This window comes from Poromitra crassiceps (assembly GCF_964638095.1).
Source record: "Poromitra crassiceps genome assembly, chromosome: 1".
In the NCBI taxonomy this organism is placed as follows: domain Eukaryota; kingdom Metazoa; phylum Chordata; class Actinopteri; order Beryciformes; family Melamphaidae; genus Poromitra; species Poromitra crassiceps.
In genome coordinates, this window is record NC_139623.1 from 113,441,726 (window position 1) to 113,467,656 (window position 25,931).

The 25,931-nt window shown below is 43.4% G+C and overlaps 1 protein-coding gene across 2 annotated transcripts; it reads right to left on the minus strand.

The window, feature by feature from the left end:
- Positions 1 to 4,926: 4,926 nt before the first annotated feature.
- Positions 4,927 to 24,939, minus strand: LOC310784722 (cathepsin S-like). Of its 2 annotated transcripts, none has more exons than XR_014553139.1 (8): positions 24,873 to 24,939; positions 20,482 to 20,606; positions 20,016 to 20,138; positions 18,923 to 19,072; positions 17,440 to 17,664; positions 15,987 to 16,152; positions 13,924 to 14,060; positions 4,927 to 7,045 (listed from the first exon to the last, which is right to left on the minus strand). XR_014553139.1 is itself a non-coding variant. In XM_083645755.1 (8 exons), the coding sequence occupies exons 1-8, from the start codon at positions 24,889 to 24,891 to the stop codon at positions 6,946 to 6,948; spliced, it is 1,011 nt and encodes a 336-aa protein (XP_083501881.1). In that variant the 5' UTR covers positions 24,892 to 24,939; the 3' UTR covers positions 4,927 to 6,945. The 2 variants fall into 2 exon arrangements, 1 of the variants encoding a protein (XP_083501881.1); XM_083645755.1 differs by having other exon boundaries at positions 13,924 to 14,026.
- Positions 24,940 to 25,931: the final 992 nt, after the last annotated feature.

A 25,931-nucleotide genomic window follows, 5' to 3' on the forward strand; every position in this document is an offset into this window, starting at 1 on the left:
CCTATCAGAACAACCGTAGCACTCAGAGGATTCAAAAAGCACCAGTGGGGTTATCTTCCGCGTGCTATGTATTTATGTTGCGTAAACAGTATTAAGTTGAACTGGAACTGAGAAACTGACATGAGGCAGTGTCTGCGGATGGAAGACCTTTGACTCTGTAAACCTCCAGTGTTCCGTATTGGTCCCCACCCTCTCCCTGTGTGTACATGAAGACTTTACCCATCTACCTCAACTGTGTGAGATGTTGTGTGGCAAAGATATTCCTTAACCAAAGAATCCATCCTGTCAGGGTGTCTGTCTATCTAGCTATCTATCTATCTTGTCTGTCCATCCATCTCTTCTTCATGCCTTTTACTCCAAACCAAATGTGCTGGAATCAATCCGTTACAGGAGCCGACCGAGCCCCGTCCAGCCAAAGCTTTAAGTCCAGTATGCTCAAACCCGGCCTCACTCCCAGAGCGTCAAAATACGCCAATTTGGGACCCTTTCATGCTAACAATAGAGAGCCGCAGGAATGAGTCCAGAAGTATACTTCTGTGTTCTTGAAAGGAAAAGTCTATGGGATTTAACATGGGAGTTTCACTTAAATGCATAAAATAAGGTCTGTGGTTAACAAAAGTGTATGGGAACGCGAATTTGGGTTCCGCATGATAATCTTCACAAACGTGAATAACTTTTATGACTTTTGGAACGTAAATGTGTTTTTTTAACACGATTTTTATAAATGCTTCAAAAGGCATACAAGTTATTCACGTTTGTGAAGATTATCATGCTGAACCCAAATTCGCGTTCCCATAAACTTTTGTTAACCACGGACCTTATTTTATGCATTTAAGTGAAATCCCCATTCTAAGACCCCATAGACTTTTCCACTGAAGAACCAAATGGCGGCGATTTCTGGATAAAGCCTACAAAAATACGTCATCCCTGCAGTACTCGGTGTATTTTGATGCCCAGGGAGTGAGACCGGGTTGCAACGCTAGAGTGTCACATTGATCCATGTTCTGTATATAAACAAATCATTCTCAAGACCAAAAAAGGAGGTGACAATCCAAGCAAGGAGGATCTTGCTGTAATCAACGTTGCCTATTCCTTACTTCCCAAAAACTAGACTCATGTGATTTGCTGTAACAGAAAAGCCCAAGAATCAAGCGCTCATCCCAAAAAAGGTCAGAGGAGACAGAAGCTATTTTTCCACATTTGTAAACCATACCCTCCCCGCCCTTGTTTTTTCCAAGATGTTTAGTGTAGTTGAAATACTGTTTGATCCCACTGTTGTAAGTAGGAATTAATGAAATCCATACAAAAAGCTTTAAACGGGGAAGAGCTGAGGGAAATATTATATTTGACTAAGTCTGAGTTTCCTCAGCTTGGACTCGACCCACCATGCTTTATCGTGCCATTCTTGTTCATGTGTTAGACTTCCTAATGAATGTGGCTAACCAACCAAAGGCTTTCAAAAAGATACACAACACTTTCAACGTCAATCATGGTGGGACATTTTGTATCAACAACTAAAGAAAATCCCTTTGAATACCTCATGTGAAATTGTTTGTTGTGATGTTGCACTAAAAAAAATAAAAATGACTCATTTGTAACCCAACAGTGTATTCTGGACCATTGACTTCATTTTGACCTTGGTGTGTGTGTGTGTGTGTGTGTGTATGGGGGGGGGGGGTGGCACCAGAGATGTGTCAGGAGGATCGTCTGCGATACGAGATTTTAAAGGCCGATACTGACACTGTTTAAGGCCGAGGCATGCCGGTATAGGTTAAGATAGTCGAGGCTAGGCTGTAGACTCGTTTGCTAGGTAGTTCAGCCTAAGGTTAGAGTAATTACAGTGTATGGACTCTATCGTCGCAAAGGCGGTAATTTTGTGTTAGCGCCCATTTTACGCTGGAATAGCGCCGCCCGCTGCGGTTGGCGTCTTCTCGTGCAAACCTCCATATAGGCGTGTTTATGCCCAAAACAGTTCACATGTATGAGATCATGTCCAGTCCACTCCCCTTAAAAGCCACAGTCACGTCTGTGACAGCAGCTTCTTTCTTGCTGAGTGCCGTGGGGCAAGTAGAGGGACAGAGAGAGAGAGAAAAGAGAGATGGGGAGAGCGAGAGAGAGGGAGATAATTGGAGGATGAACCAGTTCGGATTCAGATAAATCCATTTGAAACACACCGCGCAGTTATGCAGTGAATATCCCCATGTCCCAAAGCGTGCGCTTACTGTAATTAGAATAGTCGTTTCGTTCTAGGCTATAGGCTAACATACACATTTAAAAATACTTGTTTCTTTAATAGCGTAGGGATGTGTGAGATTTTAGTTTATTTCAATAGCCAATATCAGAATTGTCCACTCGGGTTAAGCTATTGTTGCATGGTGCAATTGCAGGGAAATTGGTTAGGCTACTGTATAGCCTACTGGCCGGCACAACTTTCTCAAAAGCAATCTACTGTTACCTCACACCACAGACCTGTATGGTCGGGAATCATGTAGCCTAATAAAACCATGACTAACAAATTCTCATTTTTAAATCAAGGTGTGTTTTTTCTGCAATGTAGGCTATATTTGAAAATCAATGTGGCATTCTGAGGGGGGAAGAGTACGTGCACGAGGTGTTGGAGAGTGACATATGCTGTGCATAATATATCCAAGCAGGATTTCCTGCACTGCACAGAGAATACTGTGTGCGCCCCATAGCGCTCAGGCATAGTGGGGGGTTTTGTGCTAAGACCTGCTATTAGGTGGCATTAAAATTGAGAGCACCCAAGGCCCTTTTTTCTAACACATTGCGCTGGAACGCCTATTTTGGCACAGGCAAAGCCCAAACCTGTGTTTACGCTCGGAACATGGCGATGGTATCTTCGCCAGAGCGCAAAATGACACTTGCGGGAGGCAGATGATAGGCTAAGAGGCGCACGGACACGCCTGGGCCACGCCTACACCTGTGTCTGTGCTTAGATTCCAGCGCAAAACTGGATGGTGGAGGGCGAGGCAGACAATATCTTAAGACGCAGGGAAGATAGCATAAGAGGCGTGCAAACGGCTGCGCAAATGATAGCGCCGTACGACGATAGTGCCCTATATGTCTTGTTCTCTCTCCCCTATTCTCCCTTCTCCCTCACCCTGCTATTTCTTCCCCTCCCTCTCTTCCTTTCTATGCTTGTTTGTTTATGCTTTACACCAGATTGTTCAATTCTGTCTATTAATGGTGCTTAGCTAGATTTACGAGAAGATGAACAGAAAATAACAAAACACTGAATTACTATGGTCTGTCTTCTTACATTAAACAATGCTTGTTGCCTAGGCGCGCTGTATGCTAAATCCTATAATATAAAGACGGATAGACATATCTGGCAGAGACAGGAGAGATAATGTTGGTGGTACTTCTATTGTAACATGTTGAATAATAGTAATGTTTTTGCAATAAAATGCAAAATAAACTATAACGACCACACCACAGTAATATGCCTCCCCCAACAAGTGAGCAGTCGACATCCATGTCTGTCCACACTTTGATGTTTAGACCAAATGTGAATAAATTCCATCAAGGCGTTACTAAGATGTGGTGTTACTAAGCCTGAAAATAGCGTTTGTGAGGTCACAGTGACCTTGACCTTTGACCACCAAAATGTAATCAGTTCATCCTGGAGTCCAAGTGGATGTTTGTGCCAAATGTGACAAAATGTAGTGTCAATGTGTTTCTGAGATATCGCATTGAGGTAGAAAATGGCATCCATGAGGTCGCAGTGACCTTCAACTTTGACCTTTGACCACCAAAATGTAATGAGTTCATCCTGGAGTCCAAGTGGACGTTTGGGCCAAATGTGACGAAATTTAGTGTCAAGGCGTTCCTGAGATATCGCGTTAACGAGCATGAAAGGAGCGGTTGTGAGGTCACAGTGACCTTGAACTTTGACCGTTCACCACCAAAATCTAATCAGTTCATCCTTGAGTCCAAGTGGACGTTTGAGGCAAATTCGAAGAAATTCCGTCAAGGCGTTCCTGAGCACGTTAACAAGCTTGAAAATGGCATTCATGAGGTCATAGTGACCTTGACCTTTGACCACCAAAATCTAATCAGTTCATCCTTGAGTCCAAGTCGTCGTTTGAGCCAAATCTGAAGAAATTCCGTCAAAGCGTTCCTGAGAGATCGCATTAACAAACTTGGAAATGGCGTTAGTGAGGTAACAGACGAACTTTGACCACCAAAATCGAATCAGTTCATCCTTGTGTCCAAGTCAATGTTTGAGGCAAATTTGATGAAATTGCATCAAGGCATTCTTCAGATATCGCGTTAACGAACATGAGATGTACGTACATACGGACGGACGGATGTACGGACAATCCGAAACCATAAAGCCTCTGGCCTGGTTATTGCGGTGTAGGCATAAAAAGCTATGAAGGTTAGTTGTCCAATGTGCCAATTCCCCAACAAGTTTTACAGACTGCCACCCTGAAACTGGTTGAATAAAATAAGATCTTTACCTACATCATATCTGACTGATGTATGACTGGCTGATAACTGATTTTTATTGAAAGGACAATATTGGTCCAATCGGCAAACTGATATATTGATCTACAGTAACCCTACATGTCACTGCGACTGAGCTTCATGAAAGAGAAAAGCTGCCTCTGTCTACTGCCTCCTCTCTATTACACGATCCGGACACACATCCCCCCCCCCCCCCCCCCCCCCAGACACACACATTTCTCCACACATGAACAATGCACTGCAAGTAGTAAACAGAGAATGTACCCTACATGTCCCCCATAAACCACAATGCAATGCTGTTGTGTTTACCAAAGGAGGAGAGAACAGAGGTCCGAAACTTGTTTGATCATTCCCCAAATAGTTCACTATAATATAAACACTACATGGGGAATAGTGAATGAACCATTCTGAACATGGCTAATGATTCGAGTTTTAGAGCTAGAACTTTATTCCACATCTAAAATATAGATGTGCATTTACTGTAAATATTTGCATTAGGAATAAAAACAGAGCAGATTCCCCCCCCCAATATTTTATTTTCATTTTTTTTTAACAAAACAAGAACAAGACAAACAAACTGGCTCTGACACAGGAAAGGAAAGGAAAGAAAAGCATACATGTAACAAACATGGACACTCAATATTACAGTTTTGTAATATAATGTGGTGCTACCAGCTGCTTCTAAGAGATGTTGTCTATGGGGTCCCATGCAAGAGGTCAATGAGGAACAAGCCGGTCAAGTCACCCGCCAACTCTCGTCAAGTCAGTCCACAGATGGTCCACAGGCCAGCCGGCAGGAAAGTCTCGCGGGACTTGACGAGAGTTGGTGACACTGACCCGACAGGAGGAAATGGGATCCCTGTAAATACCGCTGGAAATAGCCTGGGGGAGATTGGCAGTGTGACGGCCCGCTACCTATGTTACGGCCCGCTACCCTCTCTCTCATAGATATGGCGGTATTAGTTATGATATGACGTAAATAGTCTTTGCTATGTTTGGCTGTCATTGATGAGGGGGGGGTTGGCTCAGGAAGTGAGGTTACGGGAAAGGATATAACGTACCCGGAAGCCGCGATCGGGAGCTTTTTCAAGTGTCCAGACTGAAGAAGGGAGACAGGCTCCTGCGGGCGCATCCCCATTTTCGTTTCCTTTATATCAGTGTTATCTATGTTATCCTTAATGTCGTGTGTAGCGTCTTTATGAATAGGATGGTGTCTCGAGTCTGAACACCATCCAGATCTCATCGGCTGAGCTGTCGGGAGAAGGCCGACGCCACACCGGGGTCCAAGGGTGGCAGTCCCCAGGTGAGCTATACCCCAGCCTCTTAATGACAGCCATGTCTTTCCATGTTGTGGGATTCGGTGATATATGTTGCCTCTAGACCCCTAGCTTGTTATAATTGGGTTGCCGAGTCCGCGACAGCAGTCTGATGTTTCTTTATATATATATAATGACGATATGGGTCGAAAACGGGAAGAAAACTGTCTATTTACATGGAAGAAGAGCACGCTGCCATGTGGCCCCGACGGAGCGCATTCAAGGACTGGCTTGGAGTACTATTTCGATCACAACAACGCCTACGACGCTCCAAATCGCTGCGGAGAACACTGGGTGAGTCGTCAGATAATAATTAATGTGAGGAGAGGGCTCCAGGTTAAAAAAAAAACTAAATTATCCTTTAAGAAAACAGATAAAATGCATAAAGTGCAAACATGCAATATCTTACTGAGCAAAAAAGGACCTGCAATTAAACAGGCAATACAAGATTATGGATGATTCATTTGAATTCAATGGCCGCCCATATGGAATAACATCATATATGGATTACAAGCAGCAGCCGGGAATACGGCAGGAGCTGCTATCTATGTGACGGACAGCAAACAGAGCAGGTACATTAGATCACACTTATCTCGTTCTCTCTCTGATATAATAAGCATATGAGCTGCTGTGTGTCAGAAAATAAGCTATTTACAAGAGATTAATACAGGCATTTCACATGCCCTGTTTTCCTCGTTTTCAAGTCGCAGTTCAAACTGATTATTGTTTCTGCTGATGCTAATCAAACCAAAGTTGTCACGGTGACTTAAAAATCACATTTAAAGCTGGAAATAAGGATGTAAAAACACTGAATTCTCCTTTAACTGAGCAGAGTTGGATCACAGACAGACTCCTACCCCATACAATCTCAGACAAATGAACACCAAGTTCCCCCTGCCACGCCTCTCTAATCCTCTCAGTAGAGGCCATGGTGCAGTTATCAAACAGATATACAAATCTAGAAATAAGGTGCTTGGAGTGAGGAGGGCTCAGCAAAACATTGAAAAAGGCATGTTCATTTTGGAGCGCTTCAAAGGTATGAATCTTGGATCGAATATAGCTTCTGATTTGCAGGTAGAACAGAATTTTTTTTAAAGATTATGATGAAATGAAATAATAAAAAAACAGAACAGCTAGCCTATATGATGGGGTAGCAGGCTTCCATAGCGATGCCACACTGGTTGTTCTTGTTGCGAGCCATCCGAATGTAGCCCTGGTCTCCAAAACCCGTTCCCCAGCTAGACAGAGTGCAAAAACAGAGGAGTTTAGTTACACAGATGCATCAAGTGTTAACTTTGGGAGATAGATTGTTCCGTTGGTCAGCTTCCCTGTTAACTCATTCACTGCCAATATCTGACTGGCATTTTTGGCACAGGCCAAGTATTTCCATAATGTTTGGTCATCTTTCAAGACCCACAGTAAATTCTGTACTAGGACTACAGTGATGTCCAATACCTCGAAATGAAGATCTAAGTCTCTACTTTCACCCCCAAAAAGAAAGTTAGCTTTTAGCATGTTCTGTACTCTACTTATAACCCTTTTTATACACCCCATGTTCACCAAAAAAGCCTGTCTGGGAAGAGAAAAGGGAGAAAAAAGCATTTTTGTAAAAGGGCACAATCTCAGGCATAACTCACTCTCAATTCTTTTATTTTGAACTGTATTGACATCAGACATGTAAATATTATTCGTTAGGACACAAATGACAAAAAAAATAAATATATATATATATATATACACACATGAAGTGCTTTTTTTTTTTACATTCAACAATACAGTTTACTCGGTGTGAGTGTGCAGACAGACAGACAGACAGACAGACAGACACACCGACAGACAGACAGACAGACAGACAGACAGACAGACAGACAGACAGACACACACACACACACACACACACACACACACACACACACACGATCCCCCTTTTAGATTTCTAACCCAACATAGGATAAGCAATAACCACGCCCTGTGGCGCTGGGATTGGCCAGGAGCAACACTGGAGGGCGAGCAGCCCAGCGATTTCATGAACCAACTGAAGAGCTCTTGAGAAGGACAGCGGGCTGCTGTGAGTGCCTTCTGCCCGCTGTTGCCTAGCTGTTCCTGTGTTTATTTTGATTTGTTCTGGTACACCGCCCTCTTCCATGTCTCCCTGTCATATCTATGATCGTTCCCGTTTTCCCCTCGGCTATTCAACACGTCCTCACCGCCCTCGCAAACTGATCGATCATTTCCTCATTCCTCCGATGATCAAACACATCTCTTGATTACTTTCTCCCGTTTTCTCCTGGCTGGCACAGAGGAAGGCGACTCCAGCTCGGCGTTTCAATTGCGTTTCTCCTGTCTGCACAAGGAAGCGTTACCCGTTCTCTGCTTTCCCTCTTGCTCAATTTCAAAACAACAGCTGCGGTATGTGTTTGATCTTGTGCTGTCGGCTACCCTTTGAAGGCAGGGACCTGTGTCTGTGTGACAGGCTGGGCAAGTGTTTGCTGCAGGCGCTGCACCAATAAAAACAAAAACACGTCAAACACGTCCTTGGCGGGGAAGGCCATTGCTGATAACACGTCAAAGACGTCATTGGCGGTGAATGAGTTAAGCAATGAGAACATGGACATCAAATTCATCTGTGTGTCCTGTGGAGATCATTCACTCCAAGAGTGTTTTGGCGCTGTTGGAATGTGTATTTGGTGACTCAAGGCTGAGACATGGTTGAGCGAGGCGCCGCGAGGCAGACCTCCGCAGATCACGTGCACGCGCCACGCTGGCACAGAGGCGTACATGGTCAGAGCGTTGCTCTCTCCGAAACACCAGGGGGCGGTATAAACAAAATAGGACATGAAGAAGCAACAAGACAACGAGTTGTTACTGGAAAGACCGCCATTACCCTAGCATTACCTTAGCATCATTTGTTACACCATTATTACTTCGCCAGGTTGTTTCTACATTAGTTCTGTGTCATTTGGATTATTACTCTGTTGTATGGTCATCTGCATCTAAGTAGCACAAAACAAGGCAGCAAGGTTGGTCCTGGGGTGCATAGCTCCAGGTCTAGCATAGCTGACATGCATATCAGTCTTTTATTGCTTAGTGTTGAGAAAAGGCTAACGGCCAACCTACTCATATTTTTTCACTGAGTTATTCAAAATCAGACTCCCAAATTTATTTTTAATAGCATAGTTTATACTTCAGGGATTCACTCACAGTCTACCAGATGGGCGAGTGGTGGTCAGATGACTTACCTAAATCAAAAACCAACTACATGAAGAAAACCGTCATATACAGGTCCATAGCCACTTGGAATTGTCTTCCGTGCAACATTTGTTCCATTAAAGGGATAACTTGTTTTAAAAGGATGCTTAGTGCCCATTTACAGTCACTCACACTATCACACACATAACTATGTATATCATAATCAAAATCACTTTTCCAACTATGATTTATTGATTTTATATAGTATAGAGAGTTGTATTGACCAAATTATTATTATTTGTGTTACCGGCCTGCTAGATAGCTAGTTGACCATGTTAATGTTTTTCTTAGCTTAGATTTGTTGTATATTCTGTCTTTTATTCTTTGACTTTGTGTTTGAGTATTTTAATCTTTGTGTCATGCATTGTATTGTTGTCTTGGACCCCAGGAAGACTAGCTGTCGCTTAGGTGCCAGCTAATAGGGATCCTTTCTAATAAACAAATAAAGCCAATATGGCCGCCACTCAAAGTTACTGTCTGTCAGGCGATGTTTTATAAACTTCGACAGCCATTCCAGCTCCACAAGAATAGGTGAGACGTTTTTGATGCCACCAGGATCACCACTATTTTTCAGCTGGGCTTTTTTCGCTTTGATAAAGCGATCCCTGGCATTTTTCCACTTCTTCCTGCAGAATTATTCGTCTTTTCCTAGCGTGCCGGCTATTTCTCGCCAGGAATTGTTGTTCATTTGCTGGTCTTTGTGGTCTCTTTGGTCTGTGTTGTACAGGTGCTGGTAGAGGCGGACTTGTTCAGCTAGAATTCCCTCAAAAGAGTCCATGTTAGAAATGAAAGCATTGCAGCAGGGCACGGTGCTAGAAATATCTCCAGGTACGCGCTTGCGGTTCGGTTGTGGAGGCCTCACCCCCCGACACGCCCAGCGTGATGACATCATATCTGGCTTGCCCCCCCTAGTGCCTGGGTGCCTCGCTCGACCATGTCTTGGCCTTTAACGGGGATAGGATGACATCCCTGTGCCAGCTAATTAGCAGGAGGGGTGTGTCGCTACTTTCTACTGAACGCACAGAGAAGGGCATCTATCTTGTCGTCTTACTATCGGTAGTCTCGCTGGCCAGCCTCCTCTCCCTTCCGTCCGAGGAGTCTGGCGCCGCAGGTCTCCATAACTGGGATAAACCCTCCCCTGCTCTACTCTGCTCTCCCATTTGAGCGACTGTTTTGGGGCAGCCGGATGTCCGCTCCCGGCTTATTACAAACTCTGTCATTGGCTCCGACGATGTCAATCAGAGCGGCTTCCGCTCCCTCCTCCCTGTGTGTCACTGTAAATAGTGCCCTGCCGCCTCAGTGAAAACAACAACACTAACTAGCTAGCAAGCTAACGGCAGAAACCTACACGCTAGCTCATTGCTACACGCTGAAAACGGCAAGTTGGATTGTTTGAAACTATTTTCCAAGGGCACTGCCGCTAAGCGCCGCCCATCGCAATCCCACTATGGAGACCTGCGGCGCCAGACTCCTCGGACGGAAGGGAGAGGAGGCTGGCTATCAGAAATATGGCAAATATGCAAATCTCCCAAAATGTTGGCGTGTTCTTTTAAGATAACAGTGGCCTGCTATCACTCTATATAGTTTATGCAAAAATGTTAGCATGAAGCACCAGAGCAAACAATCTACTGGGAACAAATGGATGATTTTGGTGTTTACGTTCCGAGCAAACATTTCAACGTCGAAATCGCTAAAACTCAGAGGTGGATTTGAACCACGGAACTTCTGATTGCAAAGCACACACAGCCTTAACCACTCTGCCACCAGGTGTTACTTAGTTTCATAGTTCACAGTTTGAGAGGATAAGCCTATAAATTATGTCAGTCAGTTACAGTGAAGCTGCCGCAAATTCCACATTGCAGCAGTAGGCTGTATGGATATTTGTTATTATACACAGAGACTTTTGAATAAATTGTATCTGGTAATGTACTGTATCTGTCTGTTACAATAATACCATGAAGCCCGGTGCTGTTGTGTTGCTTCAGAGACTCAGTTCTGCGTCCAGGTGAGTCACCGAGTCTAGTCGTAGTTAGCAGGCACATCTCGTCTTCAGTCAGTGTTGCCATGTGGCAAATGTCAAATTATCATACTAGATGGTTAAACATATCATTATTAGGGGTTTAAGCACCGAAGGGGCTGAAACCCTATTGTTTTTGTGCCAGTTTATTCTTGTTCTTCTTGTTGTTCATCTGCCCAAACGCAAATTCCTGTGAGTTGGTAAATGGTAGAGACCTGAAATTTGGCCCGAATACAGATATTAGGTGCTAGTTTCTGCTCAAGAAATATTTTTCGAATCGTCCTGAAGGTGGCGCTATAATCAAAGGTTTTACCTTAAAGGCCATCACTTCCACGCCGTTTGTCCGATTTTCAAACTTTCTTTTTCCACATGATCAGGTGAACCTGCTCTACAAATTTGCCATAAGGACCCTCAGGGTCCGTCTGGAAAGTGATTTAGATATTTTGGAAAAGTTTGTGGAGAACACATTTTTGACATCTCCTCCTAGACCGTTTGACCGATTCCCACCAGAATAGCCAGGAAGCATCTATGGAGCAAGCTCTACAATCGTGATTTTTGGATTTTTTAAATCTGCTTTAGTTTCAGAGATATTCATCGTTAAAGCTGTGAGAGGGCGTGGCCTCTCAGCTAAATTGTCATAACTTCATGACCGATTAACAAATCTTCACGAAACTTGTTGGATATCTTCGGAGACCATCCCAGACCATGTGTATCAAATCTTGTGCAATTCGACCAAAAGAAGGCGCCACAAACACCAGAAATGGGTGTGGCCTAACACAAAAAAGGCCGTAACTCCACACCTGTTTGTCCAATGATCGCAAAACTTGTCAGATACTGTATATCAAGGAGGATGTCCTAGTCAAAATCAGAAGTTTTGTCATCTGCGCAAGGCTTGAACCCCGCCCATCGCCGCTTGCGGCTATATTTTTGATTATTATTATTTCTTTGGGAAAGAAATGACTCCACACACTGATCAATGTTGCCTCTCTTTCAAGCTACAACTTGGTTAACGAGGGTTTGATTAACCCAGACAATGGAAGTTTAGCTTTATCTGTTTCCACTGCACAAAGTCACATTTACCTTTTATCTGTTACCAGCACGTAGTCGCATTTACCTTTTATCTGTTACCACTGCAGGTAGTCACATTTACCTTGTATCTGTTTCCACTGCACATAGTCGCATTTACCTTTTATCTGTTACCTGCACGTAGTCACATTTACCTTGTATCTGTTTCCACTGCACGTAGTCGCATTTACCTTTTATCTGTTACCAGGGGCGGACTGGGATCATAATTCAGGCCGGGCATTAGATAACAAGCAGGCCAGGCCGATATGGGCCGACGCGCATGCGAAAGATTTGGGCCGTTTGAAGCCCAATTTGGGTCGTTTAAAGCCAGATTTGGGCCGTTTAAAGCCAGATTTGGGCCGTTTGAAGCCCAATTTGGGCCGTTTGAAGCCCAATTTGGGCCAAGTCCAATTTTACAATGAGATGCACCCACTTTAAACCTGAATAAAGTAATAAAACCACTAGTAAACCAGTAGGCGGCGCCTGGCCTGCTGTTCAGTGAGTGGCCTGGCCTGGCCTGCAAAAAAATAAAAAAAATAAAATTGCAGGCCAGGCCAGGCCAGGCCACCGGGCATTTGCCCGACGTGCCCGATTATGCAGTCCGCCACTGTCTGTTACCGGTTTACCTTTTATCTGTTACCTGCACGTAGTCACATTTAACTTTTATCTGTTACCTGCACGTAGTCACATTTACCTTTTATCTGTTACCTGCACGTAGTCACATTTACCTTTTATCTGTTACCACTGTACGTAGTCACATTTACCTTTTATCTGTTACCTGCACGTAGTCACATTTACCTTTTATCTGTTACCACTGCACGTAGTCACATTTACCTTTTATCTGTTACCTGCACGTAGTCACATTTACCTTTTATCTGTTACCTGCACGTAGTCACATTTACCTTTTATCTGTTACCACTGTACGTAGACACATTTACCTTTTATCTGTTTCCACTGTACGTAGTCACATTTACCTTTTATCTGTTTCCACTGCACGTAGTTGCATTTACCTTTTATCTGTTACCACTGCACGTAGTTGCAAGCTACAACTTGGTTAACGAGGGTTTGATTAACCCAGACAATAGAAGTTTAGCTTTATCTGTTTCCACTGCACAAAGTCACATTTACCTTTTATCTGTTACCAGCACGTAGTCGCATTTACGTTTTATCTGTTACCACTGCAGGTAGTCACATTTACCTTGTATCTGTTTCCACTGCACGTAGTCGCATTTACCTTTTATTTGTTACCAGCACGTAGTCGCATTTACCTTTTATCTGTTACCAGCACGTAGTCACATTTACCTTTTATCTGTTTCCACTGCACGTAGTCACATTTACCTTGTATCTGTTTCCACTGCACGTAGTCACATTTACATTTTATCTGTTACCTGCACGTAGTCGCATTTACCTTTTATCTATACGCCAACTTTTCCACCTCAGCCAAGCGTAAAAACTTTGTTTTTGTTTTAAAGTTGTTTTTTTCTCAGAATTTTCCAGTGTTTACACTCAGATTTGTTAAGCGCAAATTGAAAATTGGCAATAAAACAGGTTTGCACTTACTGAAAGTTGCTTTGGATACAGAAACCCAAACTCTGAACCTGACAGCTGGACATTGGTTGTTGGCACTGTGTACTTTCCTTACTGAGCCTCTACTTCGTTGTTTCACTTGGGGGGTGGCATAGGAGCTATATGTCCACTTGGCATGTATGGAGGCTATGTATGTATGTGGACCAGCTGGGGTTTGAGGAGTGAAAACAGAGATTTAATTGTGTGAAATCCCCTCACCTGTTCTTCACCAGCCAGTAGTCCTGTCCATCCAGTGTGCCATATCCCACAGCCAGGACCGCATGGTTGACTTTCTGGGAGCAACTTGGGTCAACATAAACTCCTGAGATGACAGGGGTGAGGATTAGGGTTGCCACCTTTCATGCCAAAAAAGAAGGGACCCCCCCCCCCCCCCCCCCCCCCCCGCAACAGGGGCCACGACCACGGCCCGAGGGTGGGGTAGCCAGTGGTAGTAAATCATAACTTAGATTGTTTTAAGAAAGCATTTAGATTAACACTTCAAGTTTGAAGTGCTTAATTAACAATTAACTAATAGATAGCGTTTCAGCTATAAACTCCTCAGTAAATGGCTATATTTGAGAAAAATATATTATATTTGCTTATCTCTGAACACCTTTTTTATTGCCTTTTTGTCTGTTAATGCGTTAGCCTATTGAAGAATGCATTTTTCCAGATTGGTGAGCATATTACTGAGTTGTTTACTTTCCTCTCATGTGCACTATATTGATTCATGTAGATTAATGTTTATGTAGGCTATTTGACTGTAGAACTCACAAATCACATCATAATAATGTAGCCTAGAGAAGCACCTCAGCAGCCAAGACTTATATGGCAGACAGTATCTAGCTATTTATTTTCTAGTAGCCTAAATACAACTGGATAGGAAATCTAATTGATCAGATTCTGATCAATCAGAACATGATGTCCAGAAGGGATTAAAAAGCTGTCATTACTGTATCAGCCTCAGGAGTTGCTTGTGGCACACTGCAGGGTGTCCTCCTGACATGACGTGAATGTTGCTCTCCTGATTGAGACTGTCACATGCTGCTGTCTAACGTGACGTCTGCCAGGCCACCATGCACCACCACAGAAAGCACTTACCCCGCTAGCCGGGCGCTTCTCGCTCATACTGAGCATTAGCGCCCGGCGAACGTCAATGCATTTCCCATCAAACAATCGTGCCGCTCTCACGTCTAGGTATAAAAACCAACCCTTACCTTAGCCAAACATGTGAAGTGAAGACGCTATCCGATGTCGAACATCCTCTTCTTTTAAATACACCACCACAGTGGCCTCTTCCAAATTGTTGCATAAAATCCACTTTTCTGTCTTTGAAAAACCGAAAATGTAGGTGCAATACCATTCCGGAAGTGTGGGGGGCATTAGTGAGTATACAGTGAGTAAACAGTGAGTCGTTGTTCCGGGTTGCTCCAGATGAATGATTTTCGGTTTTTCAAAGACAGAAAAGTGGATTTTATGCAACAATTTGGAAGAGGCACCTATATGTATTTAAAAGAAGAGGATGTTGGCCATCGGATAGCGTCTTCACTTCACGTGTTTGGCTAAGGTAAGGGTTGGTTTTTATACCTAGACATGAGCATGAGCTTTCCCTCATGCAGTCTGTCAATGAAGTCTGATATTGTGGTTTGCACTCGCCGACTTTACGCATACGAGCGGGGACCATAGGACCCTTTTTCGGGAGCGGGGAACATAGACTGGGGAACATAGGACCCTTTTTCGGGAGCGGGGAACATAGGACCCGGGGAACATAGAACCCTTTTTAGCAGGAGCGGGGAACATAGAACCCGGGGAACATAGAACCCGGGGAACATAGGCATGACCCCAATGTGGGTGGGATGAAAATACGGAACAAACCCCGTCCCGTATTGGTTAAAAACGGGATCCTAGTGAGGATACATTATCGATCGATCTATGTCTGTCTGTCTGTCTGTATTTCCGTCCCTCCGTCAGTCATCATACATTAAGCAAAATTGTTTTTGACAGTCTTTAATTGTCTCCCACCCACTGGTCGGAGACCAAGGGGGGAGACGATGCATCGGTCTCGGTTCATTTGTTCGTCTGTCCGTCCGTCGCTGTAATGTCTCAAATGTAAAGTCCCAGAGCAACCACATTTGCAGCAGGTGGGTTCCTATGGCCCCCACTACTCAGGCAAGGCCAGACCCCCATGTGTCGACCAGATGGTGGCGTTATAGCAACTTTCGGTTCTGGCCTATAACTTCTGAACCTGGGCCACAATCAAAAATGGTTCAACCATTACGTACCACTGTGGACAAAAAGAAATCTGGGTCGGGTGGCGTCGATCCCCACAGCAATTGGTCCAATGGTGGCCAGAGCCTGCTTCAGCGAGTCCTCATCGCCCTGAGGGAGGAAGCTGTACCGGGAGCAGTTGGCGGCGCGGTTCGATGGATTGTAGCGGCACTGTTGTTGCTGAAGCGAGAAGACATTTCAGATATTTCAATGCAGAAATGTTGCGGTTTTAAATCCGAATTATGAGAAAAAAGATCCGAATTATGAGATTCTGGTCAGAATTCTGAGGGGAAAAAGTCAAACTTCAGAGAATAAATGAATTATTACATTAAAGTCAGAATTCTGAATTCTGACTTAATTCTCAGAATTCTGATTTATAAAACTCAGAAATCTGAGATTAATCTCAGACCTCAAATTTTTCGCATGGCCCCAATCTTCAGTCATTTCTGGGTATGAAGACTTTGGGTCACTCAGTGCTATATAGGCTGACAGTGTGATATGACTGTCATGAATACACAGGCCAAGATTAACACAGTGTGGTGCCCGTGGCTGACCAGACTTGAAGTGCCCACCCCCCTTCCAATTTACGTGTAAAAAAAAAGTTAAAGTTAAATTTACTATGGCAATAAAGACCACAGATTTACATGAACTTATTGCTAAAGTACAGGCTCAACACACATAATCCAGAAAAATGTAAGAAACAATGTATTAATTAAAAAATAATCATTAATTTGTGATTTTATACAGTGAGGTCGAGTTTCGAAAATGGTCTCACAGCAATGAAATGGCAATGGGGACTAACATCATCACACGTGAATACAATTGGGCTCATTGAATCCACAAGAGTCTCAGCCTTCCAGTCATACCCAAGTCATGCAATTCCAAGACTATTTAGGGACCCCAGTATGCAGAAATATTTAAAAAGAATAGGTGAAAATATGTATTTATTTATACTGCATGCAAAAAACTGCATGTCTGTTTGCCCAAAGCTGCATGGGATTAGCTGTGCATGTCTGTAAAGGGGAGAGTAGTGGGTACCCACAGAACAGAACCCATTCTCATTCAGATATCTTGAGGTGAGAGGTCAAGGGACCCCTTTGAAAATGGCCATGCCAGTTTTTCCCTCGCCTAACTTTGGAGCGTTATTTAGCTTTACACTCCCCCAACCCCATACAGCATTGGCTCCCAAACTGTGGGTCCGCGGGGCTCCGCCTGGGGGTCCGCCGGATAATTTTTTTTTCTTCTTCTTTTTTTTACATACCCATTAACCCTGAGGAGTAGCCGGATTGGAATATCGATTTTCTGGAATATCGTGATATTTGGGAAATATCACAATTTTGAACATTTAATTTCAGAGGCTGCAGCAGCAGGCTCAGTTTTAAAGCCAGAGTAAAGTTTCTGGTATCATATGAAACTAGAAGACCCAAAGAATATTTTGACTATAAGTGAATGAAGGCAATCACTCACCATTCCTGTGTAGGGGTAGGAAGCATCTGAGTCAATGCCCTGGTTGTCGATGACATACTGGAAGGCTTTGTGCATGTAGCCGCCGTTGCAGCCATGGTTTCCATATTTGGATGAACAGTCGACCAGGTTCTGTGGGCTCAGGTCAATCAGCTTCCCTGTAGACTTGGCTAACTGGCCCTCCAGGGCCCCCGCTGCACTGAATGCCCAGCAGGAACCACAGCTACCCTGGGGTGCATCAAAGGAATGGTGTAACTGTAATGTAATGTACACCCTGCAAACATATTCTTCAAGTATGAAGTCTTTAGCTGTGTTCACACCGAGATATTTATTTTTCTCCCTGTCGCTCGATTCAACCCTTTGGAATCGCTCTGTCGCTGTGTTTAAATCGCTCCGCAAACCGGGAGCGCACTCCGCCCTCGGGCCGAGGTGTTCATACTCAGACCTCGGAGAGAGGGAGAGACTCTCAGGCCGAGGTGTTCATACTCAGACCTCGGAGAGAGGGAGAGACTCTCGGGCCGAGGTGTTCATACTCAGACCTCGGAGAGAGGGAGAGACTCTCGGGCCGAGGTGTTCATAGTCAGAGCTCGGAGAGAGGGAGAGACTATTCATGCACAATTGGCAGCACCTTGTCGGCCCGCTAATAGATGTGGGCGGGGTGCAGCGAGCTTGAGAAACGAGAGAGATCTTCACTGTCAAGAAACAAGCAGCACACAGCTCTAACGTTAGACAGGATGAAAACGCAAACAACACAACTGTGTTTTCCCCCGATGCAAGAATGAATAAATACTCCGGGGTTACGGCAGCCAATCAGCGTTAAGCAGCAAGTGACTGTTGGCAGCAAAATTTTGCTCGAGTTGGGATATTTCATCTCGGGCGACGAGCGAATTTTCACCCTATCGCTCTGTCTCTGTCACTCGGACGCCCAGCGATTTTTCTCCCGGGCGAATATACGCTTAATCGCTCATTTGCATTGACTTTGTATGTAAACTCGATGCCAGCAAAAAACTTTAATAGGTCGGTGTGAATGCACCTTTACAGCAAGTGTGTCTGGGAAAAATCATGGAGGGACATTTAGAAAGCTCAGGTATATTTAAATTCAATAAAACTCAAAAAGCTAACTGACGGCTGCTTGGCCTTTCTGGGGTTAAAGGGTGAACAAAACCTGGATGTGCGCAACTAGCCTAGGTAAACCCAGCCCCCACGTGACCTGCTCTCTCAGTTCCCAGTCACTAAGCAGGGTGAGCCTGAGAGCAGGTCACTGGGGGCTGGGTTTACCCAGGCTAGTGCGCAACAACTTGCATAACAGGCAGCTGTGGTGACGACTTCCTCTGTGAGAAAGAACTGAACCAACAAATTACAATGACAAATGGGATGAAGAATGGGGAAATGAGACTGGGATGACAAAAGTTCATTCTTCTTCTGTTCCTGCGTCGTTGACCAACAACAGTGAATCATCATTGGAAGCAGAGTCAATTGCTTTTACCTGCATTTTGACTTTGGTAACACAGCCTCTGTCTCTCCAGTCCATGGTGTCTGGTACAGCACTACCGGCTGATCCCACAAAAGTATATGGCTCCCTCTGCAGGTCAGTAGAAGCACGGAACGTGGCCAATGACACAATCTCCTCTTGTGTCTATGGGGAATATAACAACAAAATCATCAAATGGGTAGTGATTGAAGAGTTCTCAGTTTAGCTCCAAATACCATGGATCTGTTTTGTATGCTTTCTTTTTCAAACACGAAAACAGTATTTATAAACAACAAAGGACAATCTTGTCATTCCCCTTTTTAAAACACAAAAGAGCAGCATGAATTCAAAAGAAAGATTATAGCTGCTGCACAGTAATGAGTCATGGCCGGGCACTGATGGAAAGGAAATCTTGTCAAAAACGGACAAGATTTTGCTGTCACAGTAGTTAAAGTGTGCAAAATCTCAGAATTGTATCTCAGAAACAGAATTTTTGACAGTATTTTGAATTCTGGCCCCAGGGTGTCCACCCGCTATGCCGACCACCCGCAATGCCGACCTTAGGTCTAGGCGTGGGGGGTGGGAGAGGTTAGGTTTTGGGTTAGGGTCTGGGGGAGGTTAGGTTTAGGTATGGGGGGAGGTTAGGTTTGGCGTGGGCGCTGGGAGAGGTTAGCTCCACCGACACGCTGCACGCCGCCTCGCTCAGCTGGTTCTGCTTGTGGGCTATCGGCATTGTGACCTGTCGGCACATAGACGCGGCACCATTAAAAAATCAGGTCAGGTCACCCACACGGGTGCTCTTTACACCCCCTGAAAGTTTCAGCCCGTCTGTCACTCTCCACCCTAGGAATTGAGCACACGTAGCACGCAAGATTCCTAGTAAACATAAATTTGGAAATCTGCCTCATGTTGAGGCAGTCCCACCACAACTAGGAATATCTCTCTATTTCTAGCCCAGTTGTGTATTTACACATTATCTGTGCACAGTCTCCAATGGATCTCACCAATGACAAATGATGCAACTGCAAAGCCCCTATTTGAATAATAATAATACATATAAAAACAGATTGATCTCTGCAGTCAAAGCAGGTGAGTGGACGCTCCTCACCAGGTCTCCCATGTGGTTCATGCTCAGGTCGTAGGTGTGCTGGCCCAGGGAGAACTCCAGGTTGTGGAGGGTGATGAGCTGCAGGTTCCTCTCCCACTGCTCCCTACGGCCCAACTCCTCCACCTAAACACACACACACGCACGCACACACACACACACACACACACACACACACACATAGCTGAATCGCTTGATCATTTACGAAACATCTATGGAAAAATAAATGGCGGATGAAATCCCTTGCCGCGTATACATGCAGAACCTCGAAGAGGTTGTGACTTTGGAACTCTTATGTAGTTGAGCTGCTGCCTACTACCAATACTACTTTCATTTCCATGTCATTTTTTGAGGTGTTGTTGTCACTTGTTTGTTTCAAATGGTGGAAATCAATTTTGGACGAAAATGCTTCAGATTTACTCCAGTAAACAATGAGAAAACAGGAATCTCTGAAGGGCCAACTCTTTACCTCTGTCTGGTACTTCTTCCCATGTGTCTTCTTCCACATTTCCCAGTGTTGGTCCAGCCTGGTGTCAAACATGGCCGCCGCCCCGACACACAGGGACACGAGCAGCAGGGTCCCCAACATCAGGCCTGTACACAGAGAAACATGTGCCACCTCAAAGACAGGATATCCTCTGACCTTTAGCCAGATAGCTGCTTGCTATCAAGCAAAGAAAACTAATAAGTCAAGCCTTGATCAAGTCAACATCATCAAACTTTCAGCTTTCAGTGCATAAAAACCACTATCAAAATCAGAACCAGAAAAACAGGTACTTTTGCTCCGCCCACTGAGGTTTTTCCTCAACCAGTGAGATTATTTCTGCCTCTGCTATTTTATATGGATATTGAAAGATGAATTTGGCATATATGTAAATGTGAATGCTGTTTCTGCTGAGTAAGCTGCTGGACAATTAATTTCAAACTGGCATTCCAAACCAGACCAGTTTAACTGTAGCCTAAATGCTGGTTATTAATAGTCACTGCTATGTTGTCCACTGTTGTGTATGATGTTGTCGTGTATGTGCATTGGTTTCCATGCTGGCTTTGCAAACAGAATTTCACTTGAGCTTTTATGTTTGTCAGTGGTGATAGTGGGCACTTCAAAAGCCAAAATAAAAACATAATTGACAGCTTTGCCAGAGATTCCAGCTATGAAATCAGACATACAGTACAAGAGAAGACAGGAGCGTGTTTATAACTGAACCAAACTGAACTGTCGTTTTGTGTCTTGAGAAAAGTGTTGCTCATGGGCAGGAAGTGGTTTCTACACACACATCACCTCTGTGTGTCAGCGGCCCACTGGAAAACGAGTCAGGGCAGATCTGAGCTTTTACAATAATGAGCAGTGTTGGGGGTAACTCATTACAAAAGTAACATATTACATGTAATATATTACTTTTAGCAGTAACTCAGTAATATAACTTATTACGTATAGGATTTCAGTAATATTACACCAGTTACTTTGTCAAGTAACTCAAGTTACAAATTGAGTAAAATTTTATTAAATCAAAGCACATTTAAAAAAAGATGCAATCATTTCCTAATCAAACTGTGTTTTTATGCAAATAACCACTATAGATGACAATAACAAAGGAAAAGAATAACATTTAGAATTGTGGGCGGTTTACACTGACTTCAAGGCAGTTGAAAATATTTTTTGGGATGGTTCCGGGGCAGCGATGTCATTCTGCTGCTGCTGTTGTTTTGGTGAAAGTAATGCAAAAGTAGTGTAATAAGTAACGAGTTAATCTACACAGAATGTAATATTGTAATGTAACTTATTACTTTAAAATGAAAGTAACTAGTAACATGTAGTATATTACATTTTGAAAGTAACTTGCCCAACACTGATTATGAGTGGTAAACTGAGTTTAGTTTTGAGTAACTTAGGAGAAGATATGTATCTATTGAATCTTTTACTAGAAAAGCCCACTGAGAACCACTTTGTCTTTTAGCAGGCGAGGCTTGGCCTGATGACAAAAACATATGAACACAAAAAGCACAAGAGACAAACATAACACGACATTTAAAACATGATTTATTTTGAAATAAAAAAAATCTGTTTCAGCTTTCAGTGACAACGCGCACTAATTTCCTTTTAAAATCAGACAAAAGTGATTCCAGTTTAAGAGTGTTACTGCAGCTCACTCATGGACTAGGAACCAAAATAAGAATAAAAATAACTAAATGTAATATGATATGAACTCTTCTTGGCATCTTCAGCATGACCACTTGGTATCTTACAAAGCATCATAGAAGAAGTGTGTGTGTGTGTGTGTGTGTGTGTGTGTGTGTGTGTGTGTGTGTGTGTGTGTGTGTGTGTGTGTGTGTGTGTGTGTGTGTGTGTGTGTGCGTGTGTGTGTGTGCATGCGTGCGTACGCGCACATTAAAGTGTTACATCAGATTAGGCTATTGGTATCATTTTAAGCAGCAGTGTGAGAATCATTTCCTCATATTTAAAGCTAATTGTACTACATAAATCCCGTGTGAGTCAATAGAAAATAATGAACAAGCAGGAAAATTGGCCAAACATCAGTCCTGTCATAGGATCAACATCACTTCTTGTAATTTGTTGCTCAGAAGGATAATAAAGGAAGCTGTTACGACATCATTGGAACAGCTATGACATTTATACAATTTTAACTTGATTTAGATGTAATGATACTAATTAAAAAAAAACAGAAATGTATGTAATTTAAACAGTAGGTGTAGTCAAAACTATAGGATGACTAAAAATGTATCGAGTGTTCCTTGCCTTAGTGGCATTAGATGACCCACACCACACACATTCTGTGTATGTTTTACTTTGTTAATAGGCTATATGAAATGTGCTGTATAGCAAATTTAGTCTATAGCCTACTGTCTTTATGAAATATGAACTGCTTTTGTGTATGGTTATGACAAATGTTAACTGTTTTAGAAAGGCTACATTTTAAATATTGCTGGCTTTAGCTTACTTGTAAAGCATGGGGAAAGGGAGGATATTCTGTGTGATATCTGAGTTTGAGTTTCCTTTGTTTATGATGTAGGCTACAGTACACTAAACCAATCAGTCAATCAATATATCTATCACTTCAGTATCTGATGGCATAACAGGTTGCGCCCCGGACCAATGTAAAAGTTGGCTGAGGGGCGCAATATAAATGAAAATATCATATCATCATGTCACATCCCTTTGGGAAAAGGAACATAGCATAGCCATAGTGATTAAAGGAGCGAAACGTTGATGAATGGTGGTTCCTAGCTGATGACCCTGCAGCTGACCCGTGGGCACCGGAGGAGGTGCGACAGGCATCAATGCCAAGCAGGAAATACCACCTACCTGTACATTAACAGCCTAATATTTTAATTAATTAATTGTTGCATAAAATCCACAGTTCTGTCTTTGAAAAACCGAAAATGGCTGGGTTTCCCAAAAGCTTCTTTGCGCTAAGAAGCTAATTCAACCCTTCTTAAGGCCCCCTTAAGAAGCAAACGCGTTTCCCAATTGCTTCTTTACGAAGGCATGCGTTTCCCAAAAGCTTCTTAGCGCTAAGAAGCTTCTTTGACCCTTCTTAAGGCTCCCGTAAGAAGCCAACGAAGCCAACGCGTTTCCCGATTGCTTCTTAGCCTAAAATTATCTTCCAATTATCCTCTGTTAAGAAGGCTGCGTTTCCCAAAAGCTTCTTAGCGCTAAGATGATCTTTCGTTAAGAAGGTTTTGTAAGAAGGGTCTGGAGCCTTCTTAACACCTTCTTAATGACAAAACACTGGCAGATCCAGCCGCGTCAGGCAAAAGGAGATACTTGTGTCCACTGTTCCTCTTGTGTTTTTCCCTTTTTCCTTTCTTTCATGTACCCTTTAGTGTTTAAAATTAGGGAACACTTGAAAATCTTCCCTGTATGTATGGTTACTTGTGTTTTAAATGTTTTACCGTAGGCTATATTCCTCTAATCAGAATGGATTCCTTTTATAATGTTGTGGATTTATATAGCACCTTTCACAGAACCCAAGGTCGCTTAAATTCTGTAGTGTTTCTCTGTTTTGTTGTATGCTGTGTATATAAAGCAATTTGAACTGCAGTCCATGTCTGAAATAAATAATGTTTAATAAAGTTTAACATGACCATGATTAGGTGTTAACAGTGTTTCTCAACCACTGAGTCGTGGCCCACTGCTGGGCTCAGAGTGCCATCAAGTGAGCCGCTCCAGTTAAGATGCTTCTTAAGAGCCTTCTATTTTTTTTTATTTTTCTCGACTGTTAAGAAGGCGTTTGGGAAACACTTCTTTGGAGCCTTCTTAACTCCTTAAGAAGCTTCTTAACTCTTAAGAAGCTTCTTTGTTGGGAAACTCAGCCAATGTGGGTGCAAATACCATTTCGGAAGTGTGGGGGGCATTAGTGAGTATACAGTGAGTAAACAGTGAGTCGTTGTTCCGGGTTGCTCCAGATGAATGATTTTCGGTTTTTCAAAGACAGAAAAGTGGATTTTATGCAACAATTTGGAAGAGTCAACTATATGTCATTAAAAGAAGAGGATGTTGGGCATCGGATAGCGTCTTCACTTCACGTGTTTGGCTCAGGTAAGGGTTGCTTTTTATACCTAGACGTGAGAGCGGCACGATTGTTTGATGGGAAATGCGTTGACGTTCACCGGGCGTGTATGCGCGAGAAACGCCCGGCGGCTAGCGGGGTAAAAGCCTATAGGTCTACCATGTAAAATCAGAAACGAAAGTAAAAGCGCAAAGCGCATAATAGGCTAGATTGTAGTTATCACTGACACAACAAACATTGACATTAACGTGTAGGCTACAGTAATCTAATGATTTGCTACAGAAAATAGGCTATTAAGTAAAGTGAACGAGAAGAAAGGTAAACTTGCCTTGATCAGTCGGGCTCATGGTAAACTGGTGGAGCGTCTGTAATCTGACCTGTGTGTTCCTGGTTGCTATTTATCAGAAAATGTCACATGGTCTTTCACTCTTCCTCATCATGTGTTTATAACCACTGGATACAATGTAGCTTCCTCTTTTTGCATCCAGAAAGGTGAACCTGTTCTGTCGCCTGGGAATCGGACGATCTGCGAGCTCATGTTTTCTTGGCTCCTTATTCAATGCATACTAAACGATGTAGCGAATACAGATTAGCCTAACTCATGGAGATACACTGAGTGAGCAGAAAAATAAAACAAATAACTGTTTGTGCGTGCGTGCGCGCGTGTGCGTGCGTGCGTGTGTGTGTGTGTGTGTGCAGTGGCGTGCCTGACCAAGTTGGTGCCCTAGGCAAGATTTTTGCCCCCCCCCCAAAGAAAATATAATACAAATTATATCGCAGCTAATTCCACCACTGCAGTGCAGTCTCAGAATTGCCCTTCCCCAGTGGCGCTGGAAGTACAGTACTTTTAGGTAGGGGGTGCTGTAAGGAAGGGACCCTCGGTGCTGCCCGCCAGGGCAGTGGCGTAGAAAATTTGACGTTTTTTGGACTTTCATCCATATTTAGAAGAATATTTAATTTTAAATTACCATTAGGATTATACTGTTGTGATGTCATTATTCAGTATCCTCTCCTTTTCTCACTCACTTTCATGTAAGCACCTGTTGTTTTACACTACAACAGACAGCAACACAGGCATAAACACTGAACTTATTATTATTATGGAAAACCAGATTATGATGAAAATCAAACACTTTTGAAGAGAGAGCGTATGAAATAAGATTAGAGCTGGGAAGCACAAACTGTTTTTTAATGCATTTTGTTGGTGGTATAAGCACAAGACAAGCAACAATTTCGAAAATCCCATTTCTTGCCACCAGGGGGTGCTGCAGCACCCTCAGCACCCACCTTCCAGCTCCATTGGGCTTCCCCCACTCTGGGAAAAAGCTCCGAGCAGGTAGAAGGGGGCGCGGCCGCACAGGGGGTGGGGTGGTATGGATTAGGGACC